Source organism: Ptychodera flava, chromosome 3 (genome assembly GCF_041260155.1).
Source record: "Ptychodera flava strain L36383 chromosome 3, AS_Pfla_20210202, whole genome shotgun sequence".
Lineage (NCBI taxonomy): Eukaryota > Metazoa > Hemichordata > Enteropneusta > Ptychoderidae > Ptychodera > Ptychodera flava.
The window spans coordinates 22,055,369-22,083,036 of NC_091930.1; the positions used below are offsets into that span (position 1 = coordinate 22,055,369).

Consider the following 27,668-nt stretch of genomic DNA (forward strand, 5'->3'; position numbering starts at 1 on the left):
CTTAGCCGGCTATTGAACCACTCTTTTTTGGGAGTGGAGATTTAGCCGACTGGTTCTGTCTCTGGCCTCTCAGCTAGGCGACTGATGCCGTATGTTGTGGGTTCGAATCCGATTGAAAACTATCCGTATTTTCTATCCTGGGTTGGTAACACTGCTGGTGGACAGAATTGTCCCCGAGGTTATCGTTCGCCCAGTTAAAGCGATGAAATTCGTTTCTTCGCTTCGATGTAGTGTGTATGTGCGATGTATGATAGTGAGCATGCGTGCGTGAGTGCTTCACGAACTCTACAACGTGTTGAGCGGTCTCAGTCAGAAAAATGTAACAACTTAGCCGGCTATTGAACCACTCTTTTTTGGGAGTGGAGATTTAGCCGACTGGTTCTGTCTCTGGCCTCTCAGCTAGGCGACTGATGCCGTATGTTGTGGGTTCGAATCCGATTGAAAACTATCCGTATTTTCTATCCTGGGTTGGTAACACTGCTGGTGGACAGAATTGTCCCGAGGTTATCGTTCGCCCAGTTAAAGCGATGAAATTCGTTTCTTCGCTTCGATGTAGTGTGTATGTGCGATGTATGATAGTGAGCATGCGTGCGTGAGTGCTTCACGAACTCTACAACGTGTTGAGCGGTCTCAGTCAGAAAAATGTAACAACTTAGCCGGCTATTGAACCACTCTTTTTGGGAGTGGAGATTTAGCCGACTGGTTCTGTCTCTGGCCTCTCAGCTAGGCGACTGATGCCGTATGTTGTGGGTTCGAATCCGATTGAAGACTATCCGTATTGAAGACTGTTATCGCCGATTTTTTTAAATTTTCAATCAAATACCTTTGCATATATAATATTATTATACATCTGCCATCGAGAACAATAGAATTTTGCGTGCGCTAAAAAAGAAGTACGGAACGCCCTTTCCGTAACACGAACGGTTTCAAGGCGCCCCATCACCTGCAGCTGTATCAGCGCGTTCACTGATGAACGGTTGCAAGGGACCTGTACCCGAATCACTACTTTCAAAGGGAGGCCATGTTTACAATTTTAATTATGGGAAATAAAAGCTTAGGTCACGGGGTCATTCGTGCCAAAGTGCAGGCGGCGTCCCTAGTTACCCCATAGGGCGCCATTGTTTTGCGGCAAAGTCCAAGTTTCAGTAAATCACGGTAAGCGATTTCTCGTTATTTAAATACATGACACAAAAATTTACCAACATTGTCGAAACATCAACAACGTACAAACCTCTCTGTATCAGTATATGTTTTGTTTAACCCTAGCGAAAAAAAAAATTCTCACTGACTGCGCTGCGCTGTGTGCGTAAAGTCAGTTTGCACTGTCGTCTGCTTCAAGTTCAACCGCCATCTTATACATGTATAAGACTGCGGTTCTGACAGTTCAGAGGACCCTAGATTTCATATCAGAAAGAAAGAAACCACATGGAACTTTATATAATATATTTACATAATCCTAGATTTACAATAAGTCGATTGACTGTTTCTTCGTTTAGTCATGGTTCGGGTCCGAGTCCTGTTTACGTATGGTTACCCTCGAACGGCGCTACAGCAGTCGCGAGCCCTCAGCAATTTGATAAGGTAGACATATTTACAGATCGAATAAATCTCTCAATGTTAGAGGGTTGTGGACCCAACTCTTTCTACCAAGGGTATTTTGTCCTGTATCGGTGCATGTCTATCTTTTATTTCTAGATATGATTACAAACATGGAGGATAGATTGCCACAGTGTCAAACAACCATGACATCAGAAGATTTTGAAACATGGACTGTAAGCGCACTTCAGCAGTACATTGGCAAGAGAGGACTGAAAAAAGATGGAACTAAGGCAATGCTCGTTGCAAGGGCGTTTGCGGCCTGGGAGATGGAATTACAAATCCTGAAGAGCCAGCTAGATCTTCTCAATGAAAAGCAGAAAGAGCACTTCACTCTGCTTTCTACACCGACAGGTCAACTAGCCGATCCTCTCTCCATAGAAGGTGGCTGGCTTATGAGGGTGGCATGGAAAAGTGGCCCCTGTCTATTTCAATGACATATGTCAATTCGTCATGATCGATCACCCTGGCAGAAACATTGATCTAACAAAACGAATGTTAAATGAATATAAAGAGGGTAAAGCTTTTCGGTACTTTCACGCGGACTGGATGAACGAAATTTTTATCCTTGACACTTCTGCTGATAAGGAGTATGTGTTTTTGCGTGGAAAGTGCACACCATCTCAACGAATTGGCTCTCCTCCACATGACTGTTGGATTTGTGTAAAGAGGGACGGGTTAATCTATTCTGCATATTGCACCTGTACCGCTGGGTAAGTTTACAAACCACTGAAATCATACTGATTACTGCTTATGGGAATACGAACTGTTTTTCCTAATCGAAATGATTAAAAGGATAAATAAGAAATATATAATATAATATATAAATATATAAATAAATGGATAGAATATTTATAAACTAAAAAACTGTCCTCAAGTAAGCATCAGTTTTAACACAGACAAAGAGAAGAACCTTTTCTCCTTGTCTGTGGTTTGAATACATTGGCATTCTTCAGAGTGTATCTTTAGCAGCTATGTGGGCTCATGCAACGCAATATCAAATAATAAAAGTAAAATAGATAACTATTAAATGTAATTTTTTTTATTTTTTTTCTCTCTAAATTTTAACTTTTAGTGAGACTTGTGGCCACGTGACCGTTTTGCTCTTCAGAGTAGAAGCTGCCAATAGGACTGGTAATACAAACCTGACCTGCACCTAGGTAAACTGCAGATGGAATGTACCAAAAAAGAAAACAGACATAAATCCTATGAGAGTACAGGAAATGAACTTCAAACAAGCCAAATATAATGCTAAAGGTTAATAAAAATAATCACGTGATCGTTGCTGCTTCAGTTGTCATTTTAATTATTACATAGTGCTGGTGGTCTCTCTCTCTCTCTCTCTCTCTCTCTCTCTCTCTCTCTCTCTCTCTCTCTCTCTCTCTCTCTCTCTCTCTCTCTCTCTCTGAACTTGCTTTCACTTAATGTATTTTGTCATTTATCACTCGACCAGACAGTTTTATAAATTGACATTTTTCATATTTTGGTTAGCTTATATGTCTATCATATACGATTTATTTTGAAATATCTCGTCTACATTTTTGTTCTGTTTCAGGAACTGTAAAGAGAACCCTCGTCGACACAAGAAAGTGCTTATTTTTTCCACTTCCTGAGAGGTACCAACCTGCAAATGATGAAAAACGATCTCCACAATCGACTTCGTCAGACTGTTTCCAATGCATGTTTATTGAATATGTTTCAAAAAGTATCTGTGAACGATGTTCAAAGCACTTATAATGCCGAGAGTGACTTGTTTGGTGTCGTGACCAAATTGATGCACTCGATGCAGAGTATGATTGTACAGAGACTATCAACTTGACAGATCTCGCTAAAGTTACTGTCAACAAAGAACACAGTGTAGAAACTAATTTACGTGCCTTTCTTTATTCATTTCCAAAGTATTCTGATTAAGATCTTAATTTTATTGAAAAAAAAAACCCACATGTTTACAAAATGGAAGTGTTATGTGGCATGAAGTAATAGTTTGTAGGATTACAGCCTCTAATTTCTATTCCGTTTTCACAAAAGTTAATACTTTAGGAAATGGGAAATCAATCCGGTCGAAAGAAACACAACATTTGGTAGTTAAGCTAATGGGATATAAACCTATTAATCCAGACTTACCTGCACTGAAACATGGTCGCAACATGGAACCAATTGCAAAACAAAAGTACATCGAAATCATGAGAAGGAGCATAATGAGGTTACAGCCAGAGAATGTTGGATATTTATCGATAAGAATCGACCATACTTAGGGGGCACCCCAAATTTGATGGTTTCTTGTAAATGCTGTGGCCAGGGACATGTGGAAATAAAGTGTCCTCGAAGTATTGCCCATACAACTCCCAAGGTTCGCAAACCAGTCTATCTTGTAATGGTCGATGGCAAAACTACGCTGAAGCACAATCATGCCTATTATGCTCAGGTCCAAGGACAAATGGGGGTCACTGGTCTCAAATTGTGTGATATTCTCGTGTTCACGTCACATGGTTATCATCTTGAGAGGATATGTTTTGATCGAAGCTGCTGGTTTAATATGGTCGAAAGACTTGATTACTTTTTCTTTAAATATCTAGCTGTAAAAGTTATCACATGTCGAATTAATTGCGCTCTTCAATCATGTGCAAATGACATTGAGCTGCAGAGTTAAGTTCGACCGGGCCTTTCTAGTGTACGCGCCACCATCGTTTCAACTTCATGGCGGCCAAACAAGAGATCTGCCCTTGAAGACCAAATGATTGTATGTCCAATGTGTTCGGAAGTTTGCTTTGAAGAAGAAGATATTGATATGTTTACTCAACGTAGTATTCAATGTCATAGTTGTAATATGTGGGTGCATTTAAAGTGTGCCTCAATCTCTTCCAGAAACATCTTCGCAAAATTAGTAAAACATGGCTATGCCAGTCGTGTAATTTATAATTTACATTGGCTGTTGCTTAGTTTATTCAGAAATCACCATATATTTTGGCTCTTAAGTCCGTAAAAAATGACGGTGGGAAGTTAGATTGTTTAAATTGAATGTGTTTAGACCAATTGACTAACTTATTTGCGTGCGTTATATATATATATATATATATATATATATATATATTATATATATATATATATATATATATATATATAATATTTTTCTATATGGAATGATCCGCAAGTACAATTTTAAATATTATGTCAAAACTGGTTTAATTGCAATATTTACAAAAAGATTATTTACACAAAGGGGGTAAAGATTACACAGGGCGGCGCAGCATGTTATAGTATCATCTAAATGATGGACCAATGTAACAGGTAATTCATGTTTTAAGATGCGAAACTTTTTCAATCTCCCAATGGCCATTTCAATATATATTCTCCGATTTGCGATTTTCTTTGTTTTTTGAACATCGGCCTCGGACATTTGCTCCGTTCCTCTACGGCCTGGTGATATGTACAGATGAGCATGGCGGATGACAAGTTCGTCGGCTATTTGAAATCCCCTATCTGTCATTACCATGTCTTGTGCTTCGATGATGTCGCGGAAGCCGGAGTGTTTAACGACATGGCAGTCTGACGTAAGGCCACACAAACCAGAGGATACAAAATTGAAAGCCTCTGTTCATAAGGTAAGCTTGCATTTAGCTTTTGGCACTGTCATTTTCGTCCTGACGGTCTCCATTGACGTTGTTAGCTTCAATGACGTTGGTTACTTCTTCTGCATGAATCGAATTCATTTTCCGCTTTTTCTCTGGCACATATGGCGTTCTGTTCGGCGGGGCCCGTCGGCAAATCATAGCCTAAAGCCAGCTAAGGGTCAGGATGAAGAGTGGTCGGTTCTCCGCCAACAAAGTGTTTGGAACACACCCTTGAATTATAGATTGGTTGCCAAACACTTCCACGAGAGCCCTGCCTGTTAATCATTCTAACCCAACGTGCTCTAGCATCTGGGTCCCGATATACAGTAGGGAAAGGAAAGAGGGTGAATGGTGGTGTACACGAGCAGGAGCGAGTGCCACGGTTACAGCCGTGTATTTCACAAACGCCATCCTTCCATTTATTGAGCCGTGAGACAATGTTGGCACACCCATAAACGGCACAGTTTCTGTGTGACATCTGTTAATTAAAATATATTAAATGATGCGTTCAGAGATTTATTCCATCTTTCAGCATGTCTACTTTATCAAATTGCTGACGGATCGCAACCGCAAGTACGTATACAGTGTAAGCTTATTATAGGTAAACAGTACAGGACTCGGACTGAACGTTCATGACTAAACTAAAAAACAGTCAATCGACTCATTGTAAATCTAGGATTATGTAAATATATTATATAAAGTTCCATATGGTTCCTTTCTTTCTGATATGAGATCTAGGGTCCTCCGAACTGTCAGAACCGCAGTCTTATACGTGTATATGATGGCGGTTGAACTTGAAGCAGACGACAGTGCAAACTGACTTTACGCACACAGCGCAGCGCAGTCAGTGAGAATTTTTTTTTTCGCTAGGGTTAAACAAAAAGTATACTGATACAGAGAGGTTTGTACATTGATGTTTCGACAATGTTGGTATATTTTCGTGTTTTGTTTTTAAAATAACAAAAAATCACTTACCATGATTTACTGAAACTTTGAATTTGCCGCAAAACAATGGCGCCACTATATGGGGTAACTAGGGACGCCGCCTGCACTTTGGCACGAATGACCCCTTGACCCAAGCTTTATTTCCCACAATTCATTGCAAACACGGCCTTCATTTGGAATTAGTGATTTTAGTCTGGTATTGGCCACAAATTGTCACGCGCGTGCTCTATGGTACGTGTGCAGTGCACACACTTTAAAACTTGAAGAAGAGCGTCCAAGATAGCTTTCCGCAGTGGCGCGAAAAAATCGGAAGAAAAATTGGTGACATTGCACGAAAACGGTCACTACTCCGACAATTTTATGCCTCAGTCAGGAATGTAAGATGTATAATAATAAGGTTATCACGAAAATACCGCAAAGGATGCACTGGGACATTGGCGCCGCGCATCGCCCTCCGCTTAGCGTCGGGCGATACGTTGCACCATTGTCCTCGTGCATCCTTTGCAGTATTTTGGTAATAACCTCATAATATTTTATGTGAAAGTTCCTAAGAGTTACTGTACATGTGAAATTTATTTGCAAATACGTAAGAAAAATATGACTTTAGATTTGAAATGCATGTTGAAATGGTGTCATATCATATGACCAAGTGCATGCGTGTGTATGTTATCTGTTAAAGCAAAGTACGATGTGCCTTCCTGATTTTTAATGCGTTTTTTTGACAGAAAAGTTGTCTGTTACATTTTTCTTTCATAAGTTCCAGTGACTCCAATACGTTAAGACATGTTTTGAGATAAATATAGATTTTCAACTAGTGCGATTATTAAAATGCACTAATATTTGGACGGGGTTATTTAAGATCAGATCGGCAAAAGATAAACAAGGCAACTAGGCAAATGCTCATCTTATTTTTGCTATTTTCCATATTTATTCATTATAGAAACACATGATTTTCACAAATAATTAAGAAACATAAATATTCTTTTCAAATCTGAAAGACTTAGTATATTTTTGGAAGGGCCTAAATTAAGCCCCCTACCTAGGTAAGTGTTAAAAATGATCATTGTGAATGCATTGCTTGGCAGAAATATATTTTGGTATTTTGACGATTTTTTACATGTCAACAAAGTATTTATGATACTCAATGACAATATGAATATATAGACAGCTCCCAAACATAAATCGCGCTCCGCAATATGGATGTCAAAGATTTTATTGGAGCCATTGAAACTGACGATCTAGGGATCTAGGGGGACAGCTCATCTTGTTTTCACCAACCAATTGTATGCAGTAGTGAAAGTGTTTTTGAATAAGATCCTCCGGGGGGGGGGGTCAAAGAGGAGGTGCCATTCTTCCCAACATACGATAGCCAAAAGATGAGTTCCTTATACTTCGCAAGAAAGTTAAATAACTTATGGTGTATGTCAGAAGTTTCTGACAAAGATCTGGCCACCACCAGAAACAGAAAAAGTGTCGTTACAAAAATGCTACAAAACAGACCAGCAATGGCAAAACCCCTTGCTTCACATATGTCTCATAGGGAGAGTACCCAACAAGCGTATTATAGTTTAATACAGGGTATCCATGAAGGTGCAAAAATCCTTAAGGCAACAAGGAGATTAAAAGCCCAGTTCGCTCACAAAAAGAAATTCCTGGAAATGAAAAAAAAAGAGACTACAAGGGAGCAGTTAACAGCAGAGCTCGACAAGGGCAGTGACCACCAGTGAAGAGGACAAGATGCTCGTTCAGAAGGTACAGTCCTGCATTTTTCCGATATAGCGTCCTCATCCTCGGCGTTACATGGCAGAATAGCATTCTAAAGAGAGCAAGTGGTAATATTACAAACTGCATTTGCTCCATTTCTAGTAAAAAGCAAAATCAACTTCCGGAAAATACGTGAAATAATAGAGGCAGATGAAGAGCTCAAAGCCTTAATGAAAGTTTTGTCTATCAAACAGATTTTTGATAGATTGAGAGTGACAATGAAAACAAATGCAAAAAAGAAGTTTAAGGCAATGTACAGCTGAGGACACGAGGGTGTGCGTACAGCAGGAAATCTCCTGCTGTTGTGACATCGCATCCTTGTCCCCTTTGTTTCATGGTCAAAGAGCTTTCCATAGGAAAAAATATGCTTATGCATATTACAGCCAAGAAAGGTTTGGTTACTTTTGGTGATTTAGTAATGTATTTTGTATATGTATGTATGCTTGTTGTTTTGTTGTGTTTTTCATAATATAATAGAAGATGTAATACATTTTGTAAAGTGATTAATTTATTCTCAATTACATCTGATTTGAAAATGTGAGATTTTGAAGGGTTTTTCAGGTGACTGTTCGGTAAAACTTTATTGTAAGGTTTCTCTATCAAACAGGTTTTTGATAGATTGAGGTTTAATAAAAAATTAAAAAAGAAGCTTAAGGCAACTGAGAACGAGGGTGTCCGTACAGCAGGAAGTCTCCTGCTGTTGTGTGATACTGCATCCTCGTCCTCTTTGTTTCGTGGCACTAAGCCATAACCCTCATCCTAAATCACAACCTTAACATTAACCCTCACACTAAATCCTTCCCCTAACCCGAACCTGACCCAAATCAAGAATGTACTGTTCCTGGTGCATTCTTCACTGGATAAAGTATTCAGCAGCATAAAAGCATAGTTGCCACGATTACAAACCGCCAGAGCTTCTGGGCTTGTCATCATACGTGACGGCCTAAACTTCGATCATACTTTTTGATTGATAAAGGCTTGTTATTTATAAATTTATAAATTTTCTAAAATTACTTCAAAATTTGAAAAGCAAAGGCGTCAATATATGTTCCTTTTAGGATGAAAAATATAACATCTATTGATAGCATCCAACCAAATATTTTACCAAAAAACTCTACATACTGAACTCTCTCTTTCAATCAATATTAAGAATTCCGATCTTATTTTGCGTGAGCTTATTGACTCGATCCAACTGTTTAATTGACAAATATTAGTTGTTCAGCGATAACTGACGTTGTTCCTAGCAATTCATATCGACTTTTAGGAATTTGTAGTGTCAGCAATGGACCCTGAGGCGAATTATTACCTTATGTTGGAACAGTGATTTAAGGCCAAACCATTCTCCCAATATGTTACAGTTAAAAAAGATAATGATCTCCCCTATTGGCATCGAGCTGTCTACGACCATGGAACTTTCAAATAGATTGTACTCTCTGCGTATCTACCTTGCTGTTTTCAGTCACATAATACTGATCTGCGATGGGTCCCAATACCTTGTTTTTGGCCGATCCTGATAAGAGCAATGGAGAGAGATGACCGTAATGCCATCAAACTCCTGTACGTCAACTGGGAGAACGAAGATTTTGATGACGCGGACTACGTTGACGTTTTCATCTGGAAGGCGCCGACCAATATATAAATTGTCCGGCTGATCTATCAGCGCATGCGCAATTGCAAGCGGCCGCCATCGTGTACCGCATCAGATGACCAACACAGCCGGCCTCCAAGTCGATGAGGTGGAATAAGTGGACGAGGCCGGCCCAAGTCGATGAAACACGCCATTTGTCATCAATTTGCATTTACTTCTTGGTGAAGACTGGACATCTCTGTACTTCTTTCATTTATCCAACAGACTGACGACAGCCTTTGATGTCGTACTTTTCAAACGTATTGCACTTTGTGTAACTAATAACCTGAATAGACATACACGTGACAAATAAAAATATTTGAGTGCACGCGTGGTATTTTTTGCTGATGTAGCTCTTTTACCAAAAATAGACATTGTAAACAGTTTGTAAATTTTGAATTTCACCGACGTTATGTTGGTTACGAATAAAAGAAAAAATGGCATTACTGGTCAATGTTTAAAGTAAGTAAAGGTAGAGATACAGTCCATAATATTAGTGCGGTCAGTAATTGTAATTCCGAGATAAGTGACCAGTGAGTGGCAATTGATCAAACAACCCACTATGTAGATATTGATTCTCAATAGACGTAAATTAGCAAATAGAAATTGACCGCAGAGGGCGTGGTATCACTGCCCTAAAAGATAAATCAGGGCACTGACGTCGATTTCGCCAATTACATACTAAGATACTTATATTTAGATTATATCATACGATAATAATTCCTCACCCAATTTAGCGCCAAGGTGTCCGTCTATCACACCAACCATACATCATTCACCATTCAAATACATCGCATTGATGTGCTTAAGGGCTTCTAATATTTACCTAGGAATTCTACTCATATTGTGAATACTCCTATATAGTAAAACCTTGTGATTTGGTGGAAGGTATATACTGCTAGCTGCTTGCATGGTTGTGCGTTGATCTGTGTTGCCTAGTATTCAAAGGAAATTCCAGGTATACGCAGTTGTAAAAATGGCTTCTGAACCTTATACTAACGTCCGCATCCTTCGATACGTCAAGGCGATCAATAAAAAGCTTTAAGTTCAAATAATTGAAAAAAAAAACCGCGTTGACATCGAAAACAAACTTGAGACGACAACAGTGCAGTTGGGTGCTGCCTTATCTCTATTACGGAAGGACAAGCTGGATCATTTCAGAGTGGTTTAAGGCTCGGTGCTAGAGGTGAGATTTATTTTAAGACTTGTGTTTAAAATAAGATTTCTTGACCGAAATGAAAAATGTCACCAGAATAAAGGGAATGCCTCTAAGGTTAATAAAACATATTTGGACCTAATATTTTATGCGGACAGTGGAAATAACAGTACACTGAATAACAATTTTGTCAGCTTTGGAGGAAAATCTATACTTAAGACTATAAAGTTACCTCTCTGGTCGAATTAGAAATGTGGATATCAATGGATCAAACTCACTATTCCAATGGACCATGGTAGAATCAAACCCACGTGCATAAACGCGCATAGAAGAACGTGTTGCCGAACGCATTTGTACACACATTCGTCTGTACCGTGATCACACGATCTCTTGGTGTAGTCTATGAATAAAGTGCGTCTTTTTTATTCCGGAGCATGCAGTCTGTACAACAACTGAACTTCTCGGGTAGCATTGCATAAAGGGTCATATTAACAACAATGGCGTGTTTGATTGACGTCATTAACAATAAATAAAAGCCAGAAATATTGCCAGAATGCGGTTTTCTCATAAACTAAGGACTGGTATATCTTTACCTGTTTTATGGGTAATAAGTGTCGACTGTAGGTCTGAAGAATATTATCCAATAGTTTGTAGGCAATATAAATATTTAAAATATCATTTTATCACTTGTCTATGAGGTAGCTAAAATCACTTGATTTGGAACAAACTCAAACTTCTACTTTGTGGTCTACTAAAGATAGGGTCGCAAACTATGCAGATTAAAAGCGCCTCATTTTCTAGATAACGTAAAATAAAGTTAACTGGGTCACTAGGCACGTGATCGTCGGTCGACAGAAATGGAGCGCCTTCACGTGTATGTGGTGCAAACTTTTGTCAATTTTGTTGCATGATCATGGTCTTGAGATCGACACTGATTGAAAAAGGATGCAAGTGTCACGTTTGGCAAGGCTTTGACCTGTGGGTAAAGGGCTGCTACAGTCCCGCTCGCTCGGCCGGTGACCTCACTGCAATAAGAATTGGGGTACATTCTCCATGGGGCTAGGCTGAGAGGCCCTCTCTCTGACACTTTGTACTTTTTGGTCTAAAAATCATTTAGAAAAGTAAGGCCTAGTATTCTTAATAATTTAAGAATGATTGATTGATTGACTGCTACGTTTTTTCTTTAAATGTGTTTTCAGAATCCCATACATATGAGAGAATAAATGGAAAATGCTGTAATTTTCAAGAAAATTTTCTTCCAACGTTACCTCTGCAATCTGCGCGATCGTCAGCTGTAATATCGCAGCGGTACTTGTGGCGTGTGTCGAACGCGCTCGGTTTGGGGTCATCGCCACAGTCCCCATGGCGATGACCCCAGAGCGCGTTCGATACACGCCACAAGTACCGCTGAGATATCACATCTGCGCGATCGTCAGCCACAAACATAAACAATGGCTTCCTTGAATAATGTGGAGGTCGTTCAAGTTCCCGGCGAATTCGGTAGTATCCAAAAACTATCAGGAATTCTTACCAACAAAACAGGTATGGTTCGCGATCAGCAGTGAGAGAGAGAAATCGACGACATCGGGAATTTAAAAGACGAAAAAGAAGCGGCATTTGTTTGGGGAGTCAAGATTTTGAAAGGTGGTTTACTTTCAGCTGTGATATCGCAGCGGCACTTGTGGCGCGAACGCGCTCGGGTCATTGGGGGTGGCGATGACCCCCATGACCCGAGCGCGTTCGATACACGCAACAAGTGCCGCGATATAACAGCTAAGTTACTTTATACCGTACATCATTGCTTGCAGAGAATGCACCGCGTACACGTCGTACTCTCAGTGATCCGATAAAACCGGGCGATCAAACAAAAACAAAAAACCAAAAAACACTGACTCACTGACTTAAAGAAAATAACGTGCTTTCTTTCACTTTTTTCTAGAATGGCTAGCAAGTATTTGGAAAAATCAAGTTTGAAAATCATCCAGTGCAAGACCTGAACGACTTGTTACGCCATTTCTACGCTGAAATGAGGAGCCAAGATGGAAAACTGTAAGACGGTCAAGCCTAAGGGGAATTTGAGCAGCCGTAAATCGAAATCTGAACTCACCACAGTTCCATAGAAATGCAACATATAATGCAGGATAGAGAATTTAACTCATCAAATAAATTGAAGGAACTTTTGAAACAGTTGAAATCCACAGGATTGGATCGCATTGAACATAAAGTGCCGATATGCAAGGCGGAGTAAACTTGCAGCGGTAAGCTCAGTATTATAGCAGTACCCCTACTTGTCTTTGAAGGAAAGTGTGGTTCGATCTTACATTTCACTTTGGGCGACGTGGTCGCGACGGGTTACGGTATCTAACGAAGGAATCATTTCGAGTTAAAGCTGATGATTATACATCCCAAGCTACAATGTACGCCACCGACAATGAGCGATACCCGGTGACATCCTTTGAATTTTATTTAAATAAGTCACATCCTGGTAATAATTGTCTGTTTCAGCGACCGAAAATTAATTGCCTCGTGGATGACCCAGTATGGTTTTCCAATGTCCCCGTTGGGGTCAATAAATTGGGCGTTATGATGAAAGACCCCGTATGGTTTCCAATGTGCCCGTTGGGGGTCAATAAATTGGTCGATATGATGAAAGAAATCTCAAAGGAGGCAGCGCGGCGTGCGCGTTGTCCCGTGCCTATGCAAATTGTTGTCTCAGAGCGACGGCGTGCACGGTTTTAGACGGCGGGAATAGAGATGCGGCACATATCATGAATGTATCCTGTCATAAAAACGAGACACGTGTAAGGTCATACACAAATAAACTTACCACTGAACAAAGTCAAAACTTGTTTGGGATTCTTTCCGAAAGCTTTGGGTATTCCGAACATACAGCCCTTGCCGATGATGTCCATGATCGCCAACAGCCAACAGCGTGTTCTACTGCTGTGGGGTCATAATCTGATGGGTGTCGTACTCCGACCATTGTAACGTTATTATGAATCAAACTTCAGGTTTGTTTCAAAAATGCACATTCAGTGGTCCTGTAAACATTCAAATCGTCAACAAAAATGAATGAACTCCGTTTTGAACGGAGCGAAATATCCATCTGCTCTCGGCGGCGTGCATTGTAAAGTGTGTGCAGTGTATGTCAGGTCGAGGTACTAGGTTTGTTGAAAGTTCAAAAGTTGACACTGGTATTGTTATGTAAATACTTTTATTATTAGCTTTCATGACCTACGTTCAAGTCAGGTACTGTTGATACTTCTGTGTTGAAATAAAACGTTTATCCTCTTTTAAGGATCCATTTCACTGTGTTGCGTGACGTTTTTAATTCGCGGGTACCAGAGAATGATAGATATAAAGATATTCCTGTCATGGGGCCTTCTGTAAATACGCAAAATTTAAGTGAGCTTATGGTCGAAAAAAATGTCATTTTTAAAAATTTTTTAAAAATTTCAATATACTTGTATAATATAGTAGCAATAAGGTACCCCTGGGGTGGTATAACACGTGATTTTGACCAGCTCGCAACATATACGCAGTGTGCTCCGGTCACCATACCTAAGATCACACGGAAGCCGTGCATTACTGCCACCCGAGCACAGTGCACAGTGAGCGCACAGTGCACACGACTGTAGTACTCTCAGAACTGATGATATTACTAGTCTGCGATCTCAGGCAGTGATTGCAACACTTTTAATACCTTTCAATCTAGGCTTGTCTCTGCATGCAAAGCTATTTTGTATCTGCCTTTATTGCTACAATGGAAAGATCAGTTAATTTGATAGTTCTCTATACAATAACTGATATTTTAATAAGTGTAGCCAAAAATTTACGCATATGGTAGTACTTAAGGGATGGACCATTAGACCTTGGGAGGGGGTGGTCACAATGAAATTGTGTATTTTTTACGATTGTAAACTTCTGAAATTTTTTTTTCCAATTGAGATTAGCTATGCAAATTTTTTTTTCAGAGTAAATTTTCAGATTTATAATTTTTTTTTTAGTTCGTCGCTGTCTAAAGATAAAGAGGGCAAAGATGTGATGCCAAGCACAACAAGCGGCCACGCAAGCGGTCAAAGGGGAGGTCAGGAGAGGGGTTTCCCCCCTGCTGCTGTTGGAGCTTTTGAAAAATAGAGATTAAAATGGTGTTATTTGGTGGCACTTGGGGAGTATTTTTGCGGGGGAGGTCAGGAGGGGGTGTCCCCCTCCTGCTGTTGGAGCTTTGGTGGCACTTAGGGATTATTTTTGCGGGGGGTGGTCAGGAGGGGGTGTCCCCCTCCTGCCGTTGGAGCTTTTGAAAAATAGAGATTAAAATGGTGTTATTTGGTGGCACTTGGGGAGTATTTTTGAGGGGGGAGGTCAGGAGGGGGGCTGTTGGAGCTTTTGAAAAATAGAGATAAAAATGGTGTTATTTGGTGGCACTTTGGGAGCATTTTTTTCGGATTACACATCTTCCTCTGAAACATGGTCTTCTTGCTCCTCAGTAGCTTCCTATAGTTTTGAAAATTGACTATTTTGGTTTCCTGGCTTCCCTTTCTACTGCGTGGTGAAATGCCTACATTCACCCCACCAAACATCATGCATATCTCATGATTTACAATCGATTTTGACAAGCTGAGAAGCTAAAATAAGCTAAATAATATAGTTAAATTTGCATATTTGTGTTTTTAGAGCAATTGTTGCCCTTTTTTGATCAAAACATCCATTTCTCTGTAGCAGCATGTCAAAATAGATTGGATGTGTATAGATGTGTTGAAATTTCAATATTTGGCTTTTTAGGGCAATTTTATGCCATTCATTGTCAAAAAATCTTTATTCTCTGAAAGGGCTTGTCCAATTTCTTGAAATTTGCTACACAAAAACGATTATTCATGCAGATTTATTCAGTATTTGCTATCGAGAAACTTCAAAGTTCAACCCTTTTGTGTGTTTTTGTGTTGGGATTTGTTGGATAGATGGCATTCTACGTAGTGTATTGTTGAATGTTAAAAAATGTGTTGCTGTTGTTTTTTGAGGCTGTTTTAAGAGAAAGAAGAATTGAAAATGCCTTTTTAAAAGCAAAATAATACATAATGACTTGATATGTTGTTTTATCATTATTGACGTGTTTCTACTTGTTCACCCATTCTTGCATTCATCATTGCAATAAAATGTTGTGAAAAAAATGAAACTGATGTGGCCTGCATCTGTTTACCTTGATCTTAAAAGGCAAATACAACTTTCTGTCTGATAACCATACCATGGTTTCAATGTTTTACCTAGTGTACCTGCTTGGTTTGTACGCAGGAAACAAGTAGAAAACAGGCTCTATAATTTCATAATTTTCAAGTGATCAGAATACAAAAGTCCTGAAAAGATAAGATAATCACAACTTCCAGTATAAGGATACAGTCACTCTAAATGTGTAAATTAAAATTAAAATGTGCCTAGAGCATGTACTAAAAAATACAGAAAGTTGCTTTCTGTCGGTAAAATCTAAAAAAAATCAAAATTTTAAAGACTTTTGCAGATTTTATTACGCCTTTGTCTTCTTATTTATTTTTTTTATTTTGCAAACTAGTTTGAAGATTTTTTTTCCTAACTTTCTGCTCTGAATTTTTTTTTCTGTTTTTGACCACCCCCTCCCAAGATCTAATGGTCCGTCCCTATTTTGAGGAATCATACGCCCATATTATATTTTGTATATAATTTTCCTGTGGGCAATGACAATGGAGTATGACCTTTAAACCGTGTTTTGAATGCACTGTACAAATCGATTGTTGGAATTTTACAGGTAACACTCTGATAAATGAAATGTGTAAGTGTGATTTGCTGACGTCAGGTTTGAAAAACCCAGAGCGACGGCGGAAGGTAGCTGGACCGAGTGCTTAAGGTGTGCCCCTTGATCTCCAAAGAGACTATTATTGTGAATTTGGTCGTTCAGACTGTTTGTAAGTTGTGGTGCCGCCGCGTTTCCATATTTGTATTGTGCTACGTGACGGAAAGGAAGGGTGAGAGTGTGAAAAATGACTGATTATTGATAACTTTTTTGTCCAATTGGTGCACAGCGACAAAAATAATTTAAAAAAAACAGAGCTCGAGCTAAAACTTGATTATGCTAGGTGAAATTCACAGATGTAGAAATATTCAATGATAGCCGCCCTATCAATGACCCTGGTACAAACTTCTTAAAATTCATAATAAATGTATCAGGAAGTGTAGAAAGATTTCTTAAAATTCATGATAATTCAAGGGTCATGAAAAGACATTGTTTATAAGTAAAAATTAGACAAATTTCGGAATCCGAGAAAATACAAAGTCACACGTTGGCACGGATACGTCAAAAGTGCGCGTAATTACGTGGTCGAACTGAACATCTCTGTTACGTAATTTGGCGGCCCAAGGGCCTGCATAAGTTGTTATCACGGGTCATATTTTAACTCAGTGGCCATTGTAATGTGACGTTAGTGAGGCAGTTCTGAGCTACACTCAACTTGCTGAGCGCTGCATATGTGATGCTGAAACAACTTCAAGTTGAAAAGGCATTTACACGCGATCACCAATACAGCCAAACTGCCAACTACTGTCGTGCCCGGTAGCGCGCCTGCGTCGTGAAAGCCAGGCGATGTTGAATTGAAGTCTTAAAGTTCTTTGGGAGAGTATGTGTGTCTGTTTGTTAATATATGTGTGAGTGTGTAAATTTCTGGTTGTTTTTGCCCTCTGAAGAGCCATTTCTTTTTGGGTACGACACAATCAATAATTATACACAATTATAATTATAATAATGCATATTATGTCACAGCATAAGTATGAAACAAGTCGTTTTGCTCCCGCATTCATTTGAGGCTTGGGTTTGACGCTACTATAAGACAAGTTTGCACCGCCTCACTGTCGCTAGAATTGACTTTTTTCAAATGTACAATAATGCATATTATATCAGAGGAAAAACACTTTAAAATCACTTGCCCTCTTTTGCGAGACAGAGGAATGGTTAAAACAACAGAAACTTTTGAATACGAACTCTGAATGTGTTTTCCTAGGGAGCCGCTAGCTATATTTTCAATCTCTCCACAAATTCTCCCTATTCGTAATTCACGCGCAACGCTGTGAGTGACCGCAGCAGCCTGCACTCCAGTCAACATATACAAGATACCATACAGTAAAAATTGTCGCTTAATATCGTGAATGAATTACGTGTCACCGATATCTAGCTCTGTATACGAAACAAAACATCCTTTTGAAACAGAAAATGCATTGTCTGTGGAACGAATGATGTGATGTGATGTGATGTGAATGTGATGTGATGTGATGTGATGTGATGTGGTGTGATGTGATGTGATGTGACGTGATGTGATGTGATGTGGTGTGGTGTGATGTGATGTGATGTGGTTTGGTGTGGTGTGGTGTGGTGTGACGAGGCGTGGCGTGATGTGATGTGATGTGATGTGATGTGATGTGATGTGATGTGATGTGATGTGTTGTGTTGAAATCTAACTCAAAGTCAGAGAAACTCGTTCCTTCATTTTTCTTTATTTCAACTTTCAAAAAACTTGATTGAGATTACTATAAGGAGGTTCCTCATTCCATGTAAACAAACTGTAGGTGCACTTTAAAAAATACTCTTTAAGCTAAACGTGTCAAACTTGAGTTTAAAACTTTCACATTTCTTTTTCCCCAAGAGGAGCTTAAGAGTTTGTCTGTTTGACAACGTATAAAAGTTCCGGGGTAATAGCACGATGGTTTATATCAGAAAAAATGATCTCGAAAGTTCTCCGATATTTGAACCCAAAACAACCGCTCTACACTGAGTTAACTTCATACATATTTTTCATGTATTTTCGCAGAAACATGATGATAACTAATCTCTTCCTAGCCCTTAGACTTTAAGAATGACGTCACACAAATAGTAAATTTACAAAATATCGTAAAAACGTTCTACAACGCACATTACAAACGGTTGTTGACATATTATAAATTGAAAACCGCCATATTTATTTCCGGTAAGCTACAAAACTGGAATGTCACCACTGACGTCAACTGGCAAAATGACAACAATTAATCGACTGACATGAAATAAAAACGATTGATAACAATGCCCTGAATTGCAACTTAATAATGTCTATAATCATGATCATCTTCGGCCTAAACGTATGAATTTGGCTAGCTCTTTCCAAACAGTTTGAAGTATCTATTTACTATATTCACACAAAATAAGCGACAGAAAGCAATGTTTTACGGCTCTTAACGAGACAATTGTTGTGGCCGGGAATTCAAGAATAGGCCAACATCAGGGTAATACTCACTTTGAAGTAAAATACTTACACTTTTACACAGAATTTCCTCAATGTAACTGTCAAGTTGTCGCTTACCTAATCAAGAATAAAAATCAGGGGTCACCTTACAAAATTTCGTACTAGAGAAACACATTACTTTATATTTAACTCTATGTGAAGGAATGCAATTTTCAAAGTTTAAAGTAAAAGACGGTGGGGTTTATTCACTCAAAGTACAAATCGGTGGTAGACCAGAACAAAGCGTGAGAGCCTAAACGTTTGTCCACGAGACGCATTTTACCTTCATTTTTACATAGTTGCGAACAATTAAGCGCTGTTACAGTTATGCTCTATTCGAGTTTATCATCTTTAGGATTTGAACCAAGTTCAATTGATTTACTGTCTGTACACGGCATACATGTAGAAGCCACACAAGGAAATACACGTTCCCCCCTATGCTTTGTTGACCTCATGGGGTGATATCGCTGATATCGATAGCCTGCCCTCTATGGGTCGCTTGCTACACCGCAAGGACGTATATGTAATGAACACGCGGTTATCTTGTTCTGAATGCTCTGTGATTTTCCGATGGCTTGTTCAAACGAACCCGTACATGGTTGAATGCGCCTCCGGGACAGATATTTAGACTCTTAATTGTTTTCAATTCTTTTCTGATCTACAACTGGTCGGGGCTCGTTATTACGCTCTTTGGAGTAAGACTGAAAATGTCTCCCCGTCTTAATTAGCATCACCGTGACAGCGCTTATTTGCTTGCATCGTTTTAAAGATTAGAGTATAATGTGTCTCGGGAGTAATTGTTCGTATTCTGTGTTTCAACACTTCTTTGGTCTACTCTGTGTTTCGGCTTTGAGTCAGAGAAATCACTGTCTTACTACTTTAAAAATCAAAAAACTTATTTCTTCCATGGATTTAAGACAGAGGTAGTGCCTATATTGAATTTCAAATGTCAGAAAACATTTTTTGGTTGTGTTCGAAGTGTGACTGACCGTCTCGTCAGACGAGCTAGAAATTCACACCGAGGTAGATCTATCAACTGTAGTACAATGCTCATTTCGGACGAGGCCGTTCAACTAAAGTTTCCCTGACCGAAATCACCCGATGGTGTTCTCGGAAAATATCGGGCATAGAGGAAATCGCATGGTGATACGTCCGTTGAAAGATATGAGAGTGATAGACTGTCGACTCGAGTCACAGTAACTGGAACACTGCACTGTTCATTACGGACAATGAGATAACAGGAAACAGTTCATTGATGTTGTTGCTGCTGAGGTCATTTAGATTACGTAAAATCTGGCGACAAATTATTGTAGTGATCGCCAAACATGATTTGGCTCATCGACATGCGTACACGGAAAAGTACACGACCTCAACATCGCCCTTGCAGTGAACCAGTTTATTCTATATCTCGAAAATGTTGTTCGGTTGTGGTCGACGTGTGACTAACTGCCTCGCCTGACTAGCTAGAAGTTCATACTGAGGTAAATTTTTGACACGAGCTGCCAACTGTAGCGTAAAGATCATTTCGGTGGAGACCATTCAACTAAGGTTTCACTGACCGATATCACCAGTTGTGCCCGGTACGAGCGGTACGCCAAAACATGTCAGTAGAGAGGTTTAGTTACGCGTTATAGCGCGTACGTCTGATGGCACGCATTGGCGTATCCGTGCCAACGTTTTTGGTTCACTTGTGCGTTCGCGATGATTTTGCTGCATTTTGTTCTCAGAAAGATGTAAAATTAGTCCAATCTTACGAGAAAATAACTTCTGTACTTTATGACCACACTTATACCTCATTGTACCCTCGCATTATATCGGCCGATTTTCTTTGATTCATGGTTATTGATGGGGTTTTAAATCAATTTTGTCAAGGCGTAAGATAAAACGTTGCGTGAGACTTTACTGATGCCAACTCTGGGAAATATCTCATATCAAGATGTTTGAGAATTTACAATGATATTCTAAATTCACGAAAACACCTACACTTGGTTCCAAGTCGGTGAATTTCAAAAAAAAAATAAAATCATTTATAATAGTTTACCTTGTGTCTCTCCTATTTCGTACAAACCTATTCGGAATTTGGTAGCCCAGGCCAGGTTTTCCTAGCGATTGAATGCGTTACCTTTATGTCTGCGCAGTAGTGAGTTAGTTTCTGCCGGATTCCGCGCGAAACTCCCCTGTATAGCGTTCACTCCACTTATCGCACACTCCACTCAACTCGTCCACTCCACTCACGCGTTACATGAAAACAGAACACAAAGCATCACTCCATGACAACTTAAACATTCACAAATCATAGACTAGAACCAAGTCTAGGAAACACCGAGAAAATCTGAAAAAAAAAATTACATTTAATTATGACTACGTGTAGAAGTGTCGTTTGACGTTCCGAACGTCTTTGCTACACGCACGCGACGTCTGGTTATCACGTGACAAAGACACTACGCGTACTGATCGAGGTAATTACGTGAAACTAAATCTCTCTATAAATTCCGAAAAACAGCACTTGTGACCATAAAACAAAAATAAGGGGTCGCTGACCGGAAATTAACCAAGGTTTGAGAAGATATAAAAGCGGACGAATTTATTTAACACCAAACAAGATAAGGCATCGTTGATGACTCAGTCCCCACTTGTTAATGGGTGCTTTGATTACAGGTCCTCAGAGAGGATAGAGTCCTCTTCATTAGGTCTGTGATAAAAATACTGTTGAATAAATTCGTTTGATACATGTCTGAGTTGTAGTTCAGGAGATGAAAAATCGTAATAAAATGGCCACATGGTGGCCATATTGGATCGAATCACAAAACAAATCAATGTGCATATGTATGACATAGGTCAATGTCCTTGTACCAAGTTTGAATAAAATTGGTTGAGATATGCCTGAGTTATGGCTCTGTACATGAAAAAATCGTAATAAAATGGCCGCATGGCGGCCATATTGGATCGTATCACAAAACAAATTGATGTGTATAGCTATGACATTGGTCAATGTCCTTGTACCAACTTTGAATACAATCTGTAGAAACATGCCTGAGTTATGACTCTGTACATGAAAAAATAGAAATAAAATGGCCGCCTGCTGGCGGCCATATTGGATCGTATCACAAAACAAATCAATGTGTATATGTATGACATAGGTCAATGTCCTTGTACCAATTTTGAATGAAATTGGTTGAGATATGCCTGAGTTATGGCTCTGTAAATGAAACAATCGTAACAAAATGGCCGCCTGGCGGCCATATTCAATTGTATCACAAAACAAATTGATGTGCATAGCTATGACATTGGTCAATCAACTTTGAATAAAATCTGTAGAAACATGCCTGAGTTATGGCTCTGTACATGAAAAAATCGTAATAAAATGGCCGCCTGGCGGCCATATTGGATCGTATCACAAAACAAATCAATGTGCATATGTACGACATAGGTCAATGTCCTTGAACCAATTTTGAATGAAATTGGTTGAGATATGCCTGAGTTATGGCTCTGTACATGAAACAATCGTAACAAAATGGCCGCCTGGCTGCCATATTGGATTGTATCACAAAACAAATTGATGTGCATAGCTATGACATTGGTCAATGTCCTTGTACCAACTTTGAATAAAATCTGTAGAAACATGCCTGAGTTATGGCTCTGTACATGAAAAAATCGTAGTAAAATGGCCGCCTGGCGGCCATATTGGATCGTATCACAAAACAAATTGACGTGCATATGTATGACATAGGTCAATGTCCTTGTACCAATTTTGAATGAAATTGGTTGAGATATGCCTGAGTTATGGCTCTGTACATGAAACAATCGTAACAAAATGGCCGCCTGGCGGCCATATTGGATCGTATCACAAAAAGAATCGACGTGCATATCTATGACACTGGTCAATGTCCTTGTACCAACTTTGAATAAAATCAGTTGAAACATGCCTGAATTATGGCTCTGTACATGAAAAAATCGTAATAAAATGGCCGCCTGGCAGCCATATTGGATCGTATCACAAAACAAATCGACGTGCATCTGTATGACATATGAAGTAATCCTTGTACCAAGTTTGAATGAAATCGCTTCAGGCATCTCTGAGATATCTGCGTGAACGGACGGACGGACGGACGCACGCACGGACGCACGGACGCACGCACACACGCACGGACATGACCAAACCTATAAGTCCCCCCGGACGGTGTCCGTGGGGACTAATAAGGCCACGGAACTGTATTGTTCGCGATACGATTGGAGGCAGCGGTCAGTTACCTCCTAAACTATCGGTGAACTATAATTTCTGCTAAGGTAATGAAAACTTTTGAAATAACATCTCAATGTTAGGCAAACATGTACGTTTGTTTTCGCAGAAGTTGTTTTTTCTTACGATAGGAAGAAATAACACATTCCCTACATACGTGATATGCAAATTATATCCTTCTATTGCTTGACCTTATGCATTTCTCGAAACACTATAAAAGTTTCGACTATTTGTTACTTGGCACAGTATCTATGCTGTATTTGAGCTGTGAAGTGCTCTACTAACCTCGTTACTGTGCAGTTGAGAAGTCGGGAATAAGGTATGGCACTTGATGCTATTACTTATATTGACAAAAGCTCTAACCTTTGAAGATTCTGATTCTGTCCATATGTTGAACACTAGGCGTCTCAATATGATTTTGTGTGTATAACGAGCAGGTGTGTCTTACAAACATAATAACAAGAATGAGGAATACGACGAAATGAATATTTATATTAAAGTTGGCAAGTTTCAAACTTAACAATGATACGAGATGATTGTGTTGTCAACTGCAGCGATTTCTGGGAAAGGGATGCCTACCATTGTGTGTTAACATTATCATTAGCGTCGTTTGCAGTTACAGGTCTGTTACTAAATATAGGTGTTCTCATCTGACACTTCTGCTTGAAATATCGAAACTTTTTGTTACTGTTGCATGCGCAACCGTCGTTACAGCCTTAGCGGTAAATATGTGTTTTAGGGAACGAGTACATTGTCAATTAACGCTGTGATAGGAGAAAATGTTTTGGGGCAAGAAAACCCTGGGTGTTCAAGGGGACCTTGAAAATTTCAGAGTACAATTTCACTAAATGCAAACCATGCCGATAAGATCATTCTGGACGGGGCAGAAAACATTTCTTTCATAAATCACCTTTCACAGGCTATCCAATGAAGCAGTCGTGTTTCAATAACTGACGATTAGTAAAGTACGCTTGTACCAGTTTTCAAAGATATATTACTGCGTATCTATACCTAGTTTCACATTGGAAAACTGTTCATGGTCTGCACCAGGAGTAAACATGTTAAGCTGAATTACACTTTTGTGTGAAATTCTAAAATAATGTTTCTTGAACACATTTGCATTTTTATTCACAATACTCTAATTAAATACATTCACATTAGTTGTCAAACAAGCATAATTTCACTCTTACAGACACCTCTAGTATTTGTATGAAGAGAAGAAAACTTGTGCCATAGATAATCTTGTACGGTGGAAAGAACCCTAAGGTTAAATTCAAATATCAAATTTCTTGTACGCAAATGCGGTTTTAATCACAGTAATCTGACAGATTTAGCGTTTTCGTAATATTCGCAATAGCAACAAGGTTGAGTCAACAATTAGTTGAGTAACAGACGATACATGTATACTGGCTCTTGAATCTACATATAATTCGAATTCCCTGCAAATAACTAATTGCAATCTTGCAATGATGCTTAAATACACTAAACATGCAAGTTTTTCTTATTTAGCAATTTGCATATAGACGATGAAGTCCACATTGGTCAAGCTGTTACTTATTGCGTTCCTGTTCAATACTGCCACGGCCGACAAGGTAGGATTTAGTTGTCAATAAATATTAAATATTTAATAAATAAAGATATATATATATATATATATATATATATATATATATATATATATATATATATATATTATATATATATATTAAATATATAATAATAAACACACATACACACACACACATATTTATATATACACACACATATATATATATATATATATATATATATATATTTATTACACGCCTCGTATATCGAACGTCGCGCGCTCCATAGGATTCAATGGTAACTCGCCGATGATGTCGCGGGCCGCGTAGTCATCACTGGACTGAAAGTGAACCGTCCGGAACTATTTTCAACTTGAAATCTTTTGGATGCAAAAGTCTTGAAATTTTATTTTTTGCACGGAAAATCCGGTTTTAGGAAAATTTCGCATAAAAATATTGATATATTGATAAAAGTAGTTTAAATATATCAATGCGCCATTCGATGATGAAAATCGTTCTATTTTTAACCGTTTTTCGTCTAAAATGAAAATAAAGCATTTGACTATATTTTGCCAATAAACGTAAATAAGCTTAATTTTGGAGCAAACTGAGTAAGATACATACATACATACATACATGCATGCATGCATGCATGCATGCATGCATACATACATACATACATACATACATACATACATACATACATACATACATACATACATACATACATACATACATACATACATACATACATACATACATACATACATACATACATACATACATACATACATACATACATACATACATACATACATGCATGCATACATACATACATACATACATACATACATACATACATACATACATACATACATACATACATACATACATACATACATACATACATACATACATACATACATACATACATACATACATACATACATACATACATACACACATATGTAGGTGTGTACCGAGAGTTTGAACTTTGTACTCGTGTCATAACATTGAAATAATATTATTTTCTTCAGGCGAGTGATATAGTTAGTGCTGCAAGGGGCCATGTTGGATCATCACGGTATTCATTTTATTCCTTTCGGTGGCCTGGTTACCGCGAGAACAAGTGCAATTATTTCGTACATGACGTTCTTAAGGAGGCAGGTGTATCGCCCCCTGAACGGCAGGGCAGGTAAGACGTTTCTGCACCCATTGCTTCAGCTTCACATACGTAAGACGATGTTGCACACATGTCGCAACTGTAGGTATTTGAATTTGGCTAGGCTTGTCGGTGGCACATCTCAAGAATGGATAATCAGATCAGATTTCAATTCAGAACATACGTTCTCTTTTGAAATGACAAGAACTAATAAATAAGGTTTCTATGGCATGGCTAACAATGGATCATTAAATCTAGAAGTATGGTCAGGATGCTGATATACCATTTATATTTTCACAAAATTGGCGATTACCCAAGACACGCAATAAATGTTCTTCCAAATTTACATATATTTGTGTCAGCTGAATGTGTGACCACTGAAAAATTAGCAGGCATTTTTTTGACCGTGATTTCGGTATAGAATCTCTCCACAACTTTTGACCGTCCTGTCCCAAGATCCAGTGACTCATCACTTCATTATTGTGGAGGCACCGTGGGCAGTGGTTAGGGTACCGGACTCACTGTCGGAGGATGGCGAGTTAGAGACTCCAGCACGATGCTGTGCCCCTGAGCAAGGCATTTACTCCTCAGTGCTTCATTAGGTAGTGGGTACCTCATCCTGTAATTGGGCTCGCCTGTTCAATGATTAAAAAAAGCTAAATAAAACCTATTGTGATGTAAATTTTATCACTTTATTCTCTGTTTCTTTTCTGTCAGGTTTTTCACAGGCCCAATCAGCGCTGCATCTTGGTATAGCATGTCATCCAAACCAGGTTGCAATTACGTCGGCACAGCCTCCAGTGCCCAGCCGGGTGATGTAATGGCGGACGGAAGTCATGTTGGTATTGCCGTCGGTGACAGTAAGACTGTCAGTGCAGCTCGTGACAGTGTTGTTGAGAATGACTGGGGATTCCGACGGGGTCAGAGTATCAGGGCTTGGCGATGCAGATAAACAGAAGACGCAGATGAAATAAAAAGTGATTTGTGGTATTTCTGACAAAATATCACGACCGAGAACATATGATATGATTTGGTTGCTTTAATAACGGGCAAACAATGACAAGAGATTTTACAATTATGTTAAGCTTTACGTTATTTGTTTGATGAAAAAAAATTTGCATTTTTGCTTTCTTTACCCTGAAGTCATACAAAATATAAAAACTTACCATTTCGGGCACTTTTCGTTGCGTACAATAAGCAAAACCATAATTCTGGTTAGCACAAAACTTAATTTTTCAACGGTCATACATAACATCGTATGCTGCCTGACGGTACTGATATTTTATTTTAGGTCTGCTATGTTTGTCAGTTGCCCCAAAGGGTGGGTTGGCAAATTTTTATTGCCTAAAAATAAAGAGAAATTCGTATGATCGCATCATTTTTTAATCCAACCTAGGACAAGAAACATTTTTGGCCTAATTCTTCGATTTTCACCTTAGTTTTCAAGATCTACATGTTTGGTTGCTTTTTATTTCTCCCATGTGATTAATTTCCTGAATACGCAGAATGTTGGCATTTATACTGCTGATTTATCATAGAGTTTCTGCTTGCAGACGAGTTTTTCCTTACATCTACCATATAATGGTCCCGACATGCATATTATGCAAATATTTCACTGACGAGGGCTGATGTCTTAACAAGACATACATTTCTGAAGAGGAAAACGCTATGTTTTACTTATGTAACAGACTGGCGACTTTGTTGTGTGATTTTAATTTTCCCAATGTAGACTTTACTTTGTATGCAA

General features: G+C 38.9%; 1 protein-coding gene and 1 long non-coding RNA gene across 3 annotated transcripts in view; one reads left to right on the forward strand and one right to left on the reverse strand.

The window, feature by feature from the left end:
• LOC139129767 (uncharacterized) overlaps positions 1–27,668 on the reverse strand; it is a 462,294-nt gene that overhangs the window by 41,953 nt on the left and 392,673 nt on the right. The gene's annotated exons all lie outside the window — the stretch shown is intronic.
• On the forward strand, positions 23,402–27,385 carry LOC139125494 (uncharacterized). Of its 2 annotated transcripts, none has more exons than XM_070691562.1 (4): positions 23,402–23,531; positions 24,736–24,804; positions 25,797–25,954; positions 26,639–27,385. In XM_070691562.1, the coding sequence occupies exons 2-4, from the start codon at positions 24,739–24,741 to the stop codon at positions 26,871–26,873; spliced, it is 459 nt and encodes a 152-aa protein (XP_070547663.1). In that variant the 5' UTR covers positions 23,402–23,531; positions 24,736–24,738; the 3' UTR covers positions 26,874–27,385. The 2 variants fall into 2 exon arrangements, with proteins under 2 accessions (XP_070547663.1, XP_070547671.1); XM_070691570.1 differs by having other exon boundaries at positions 23,449–23,531; positions 24,722–24,804.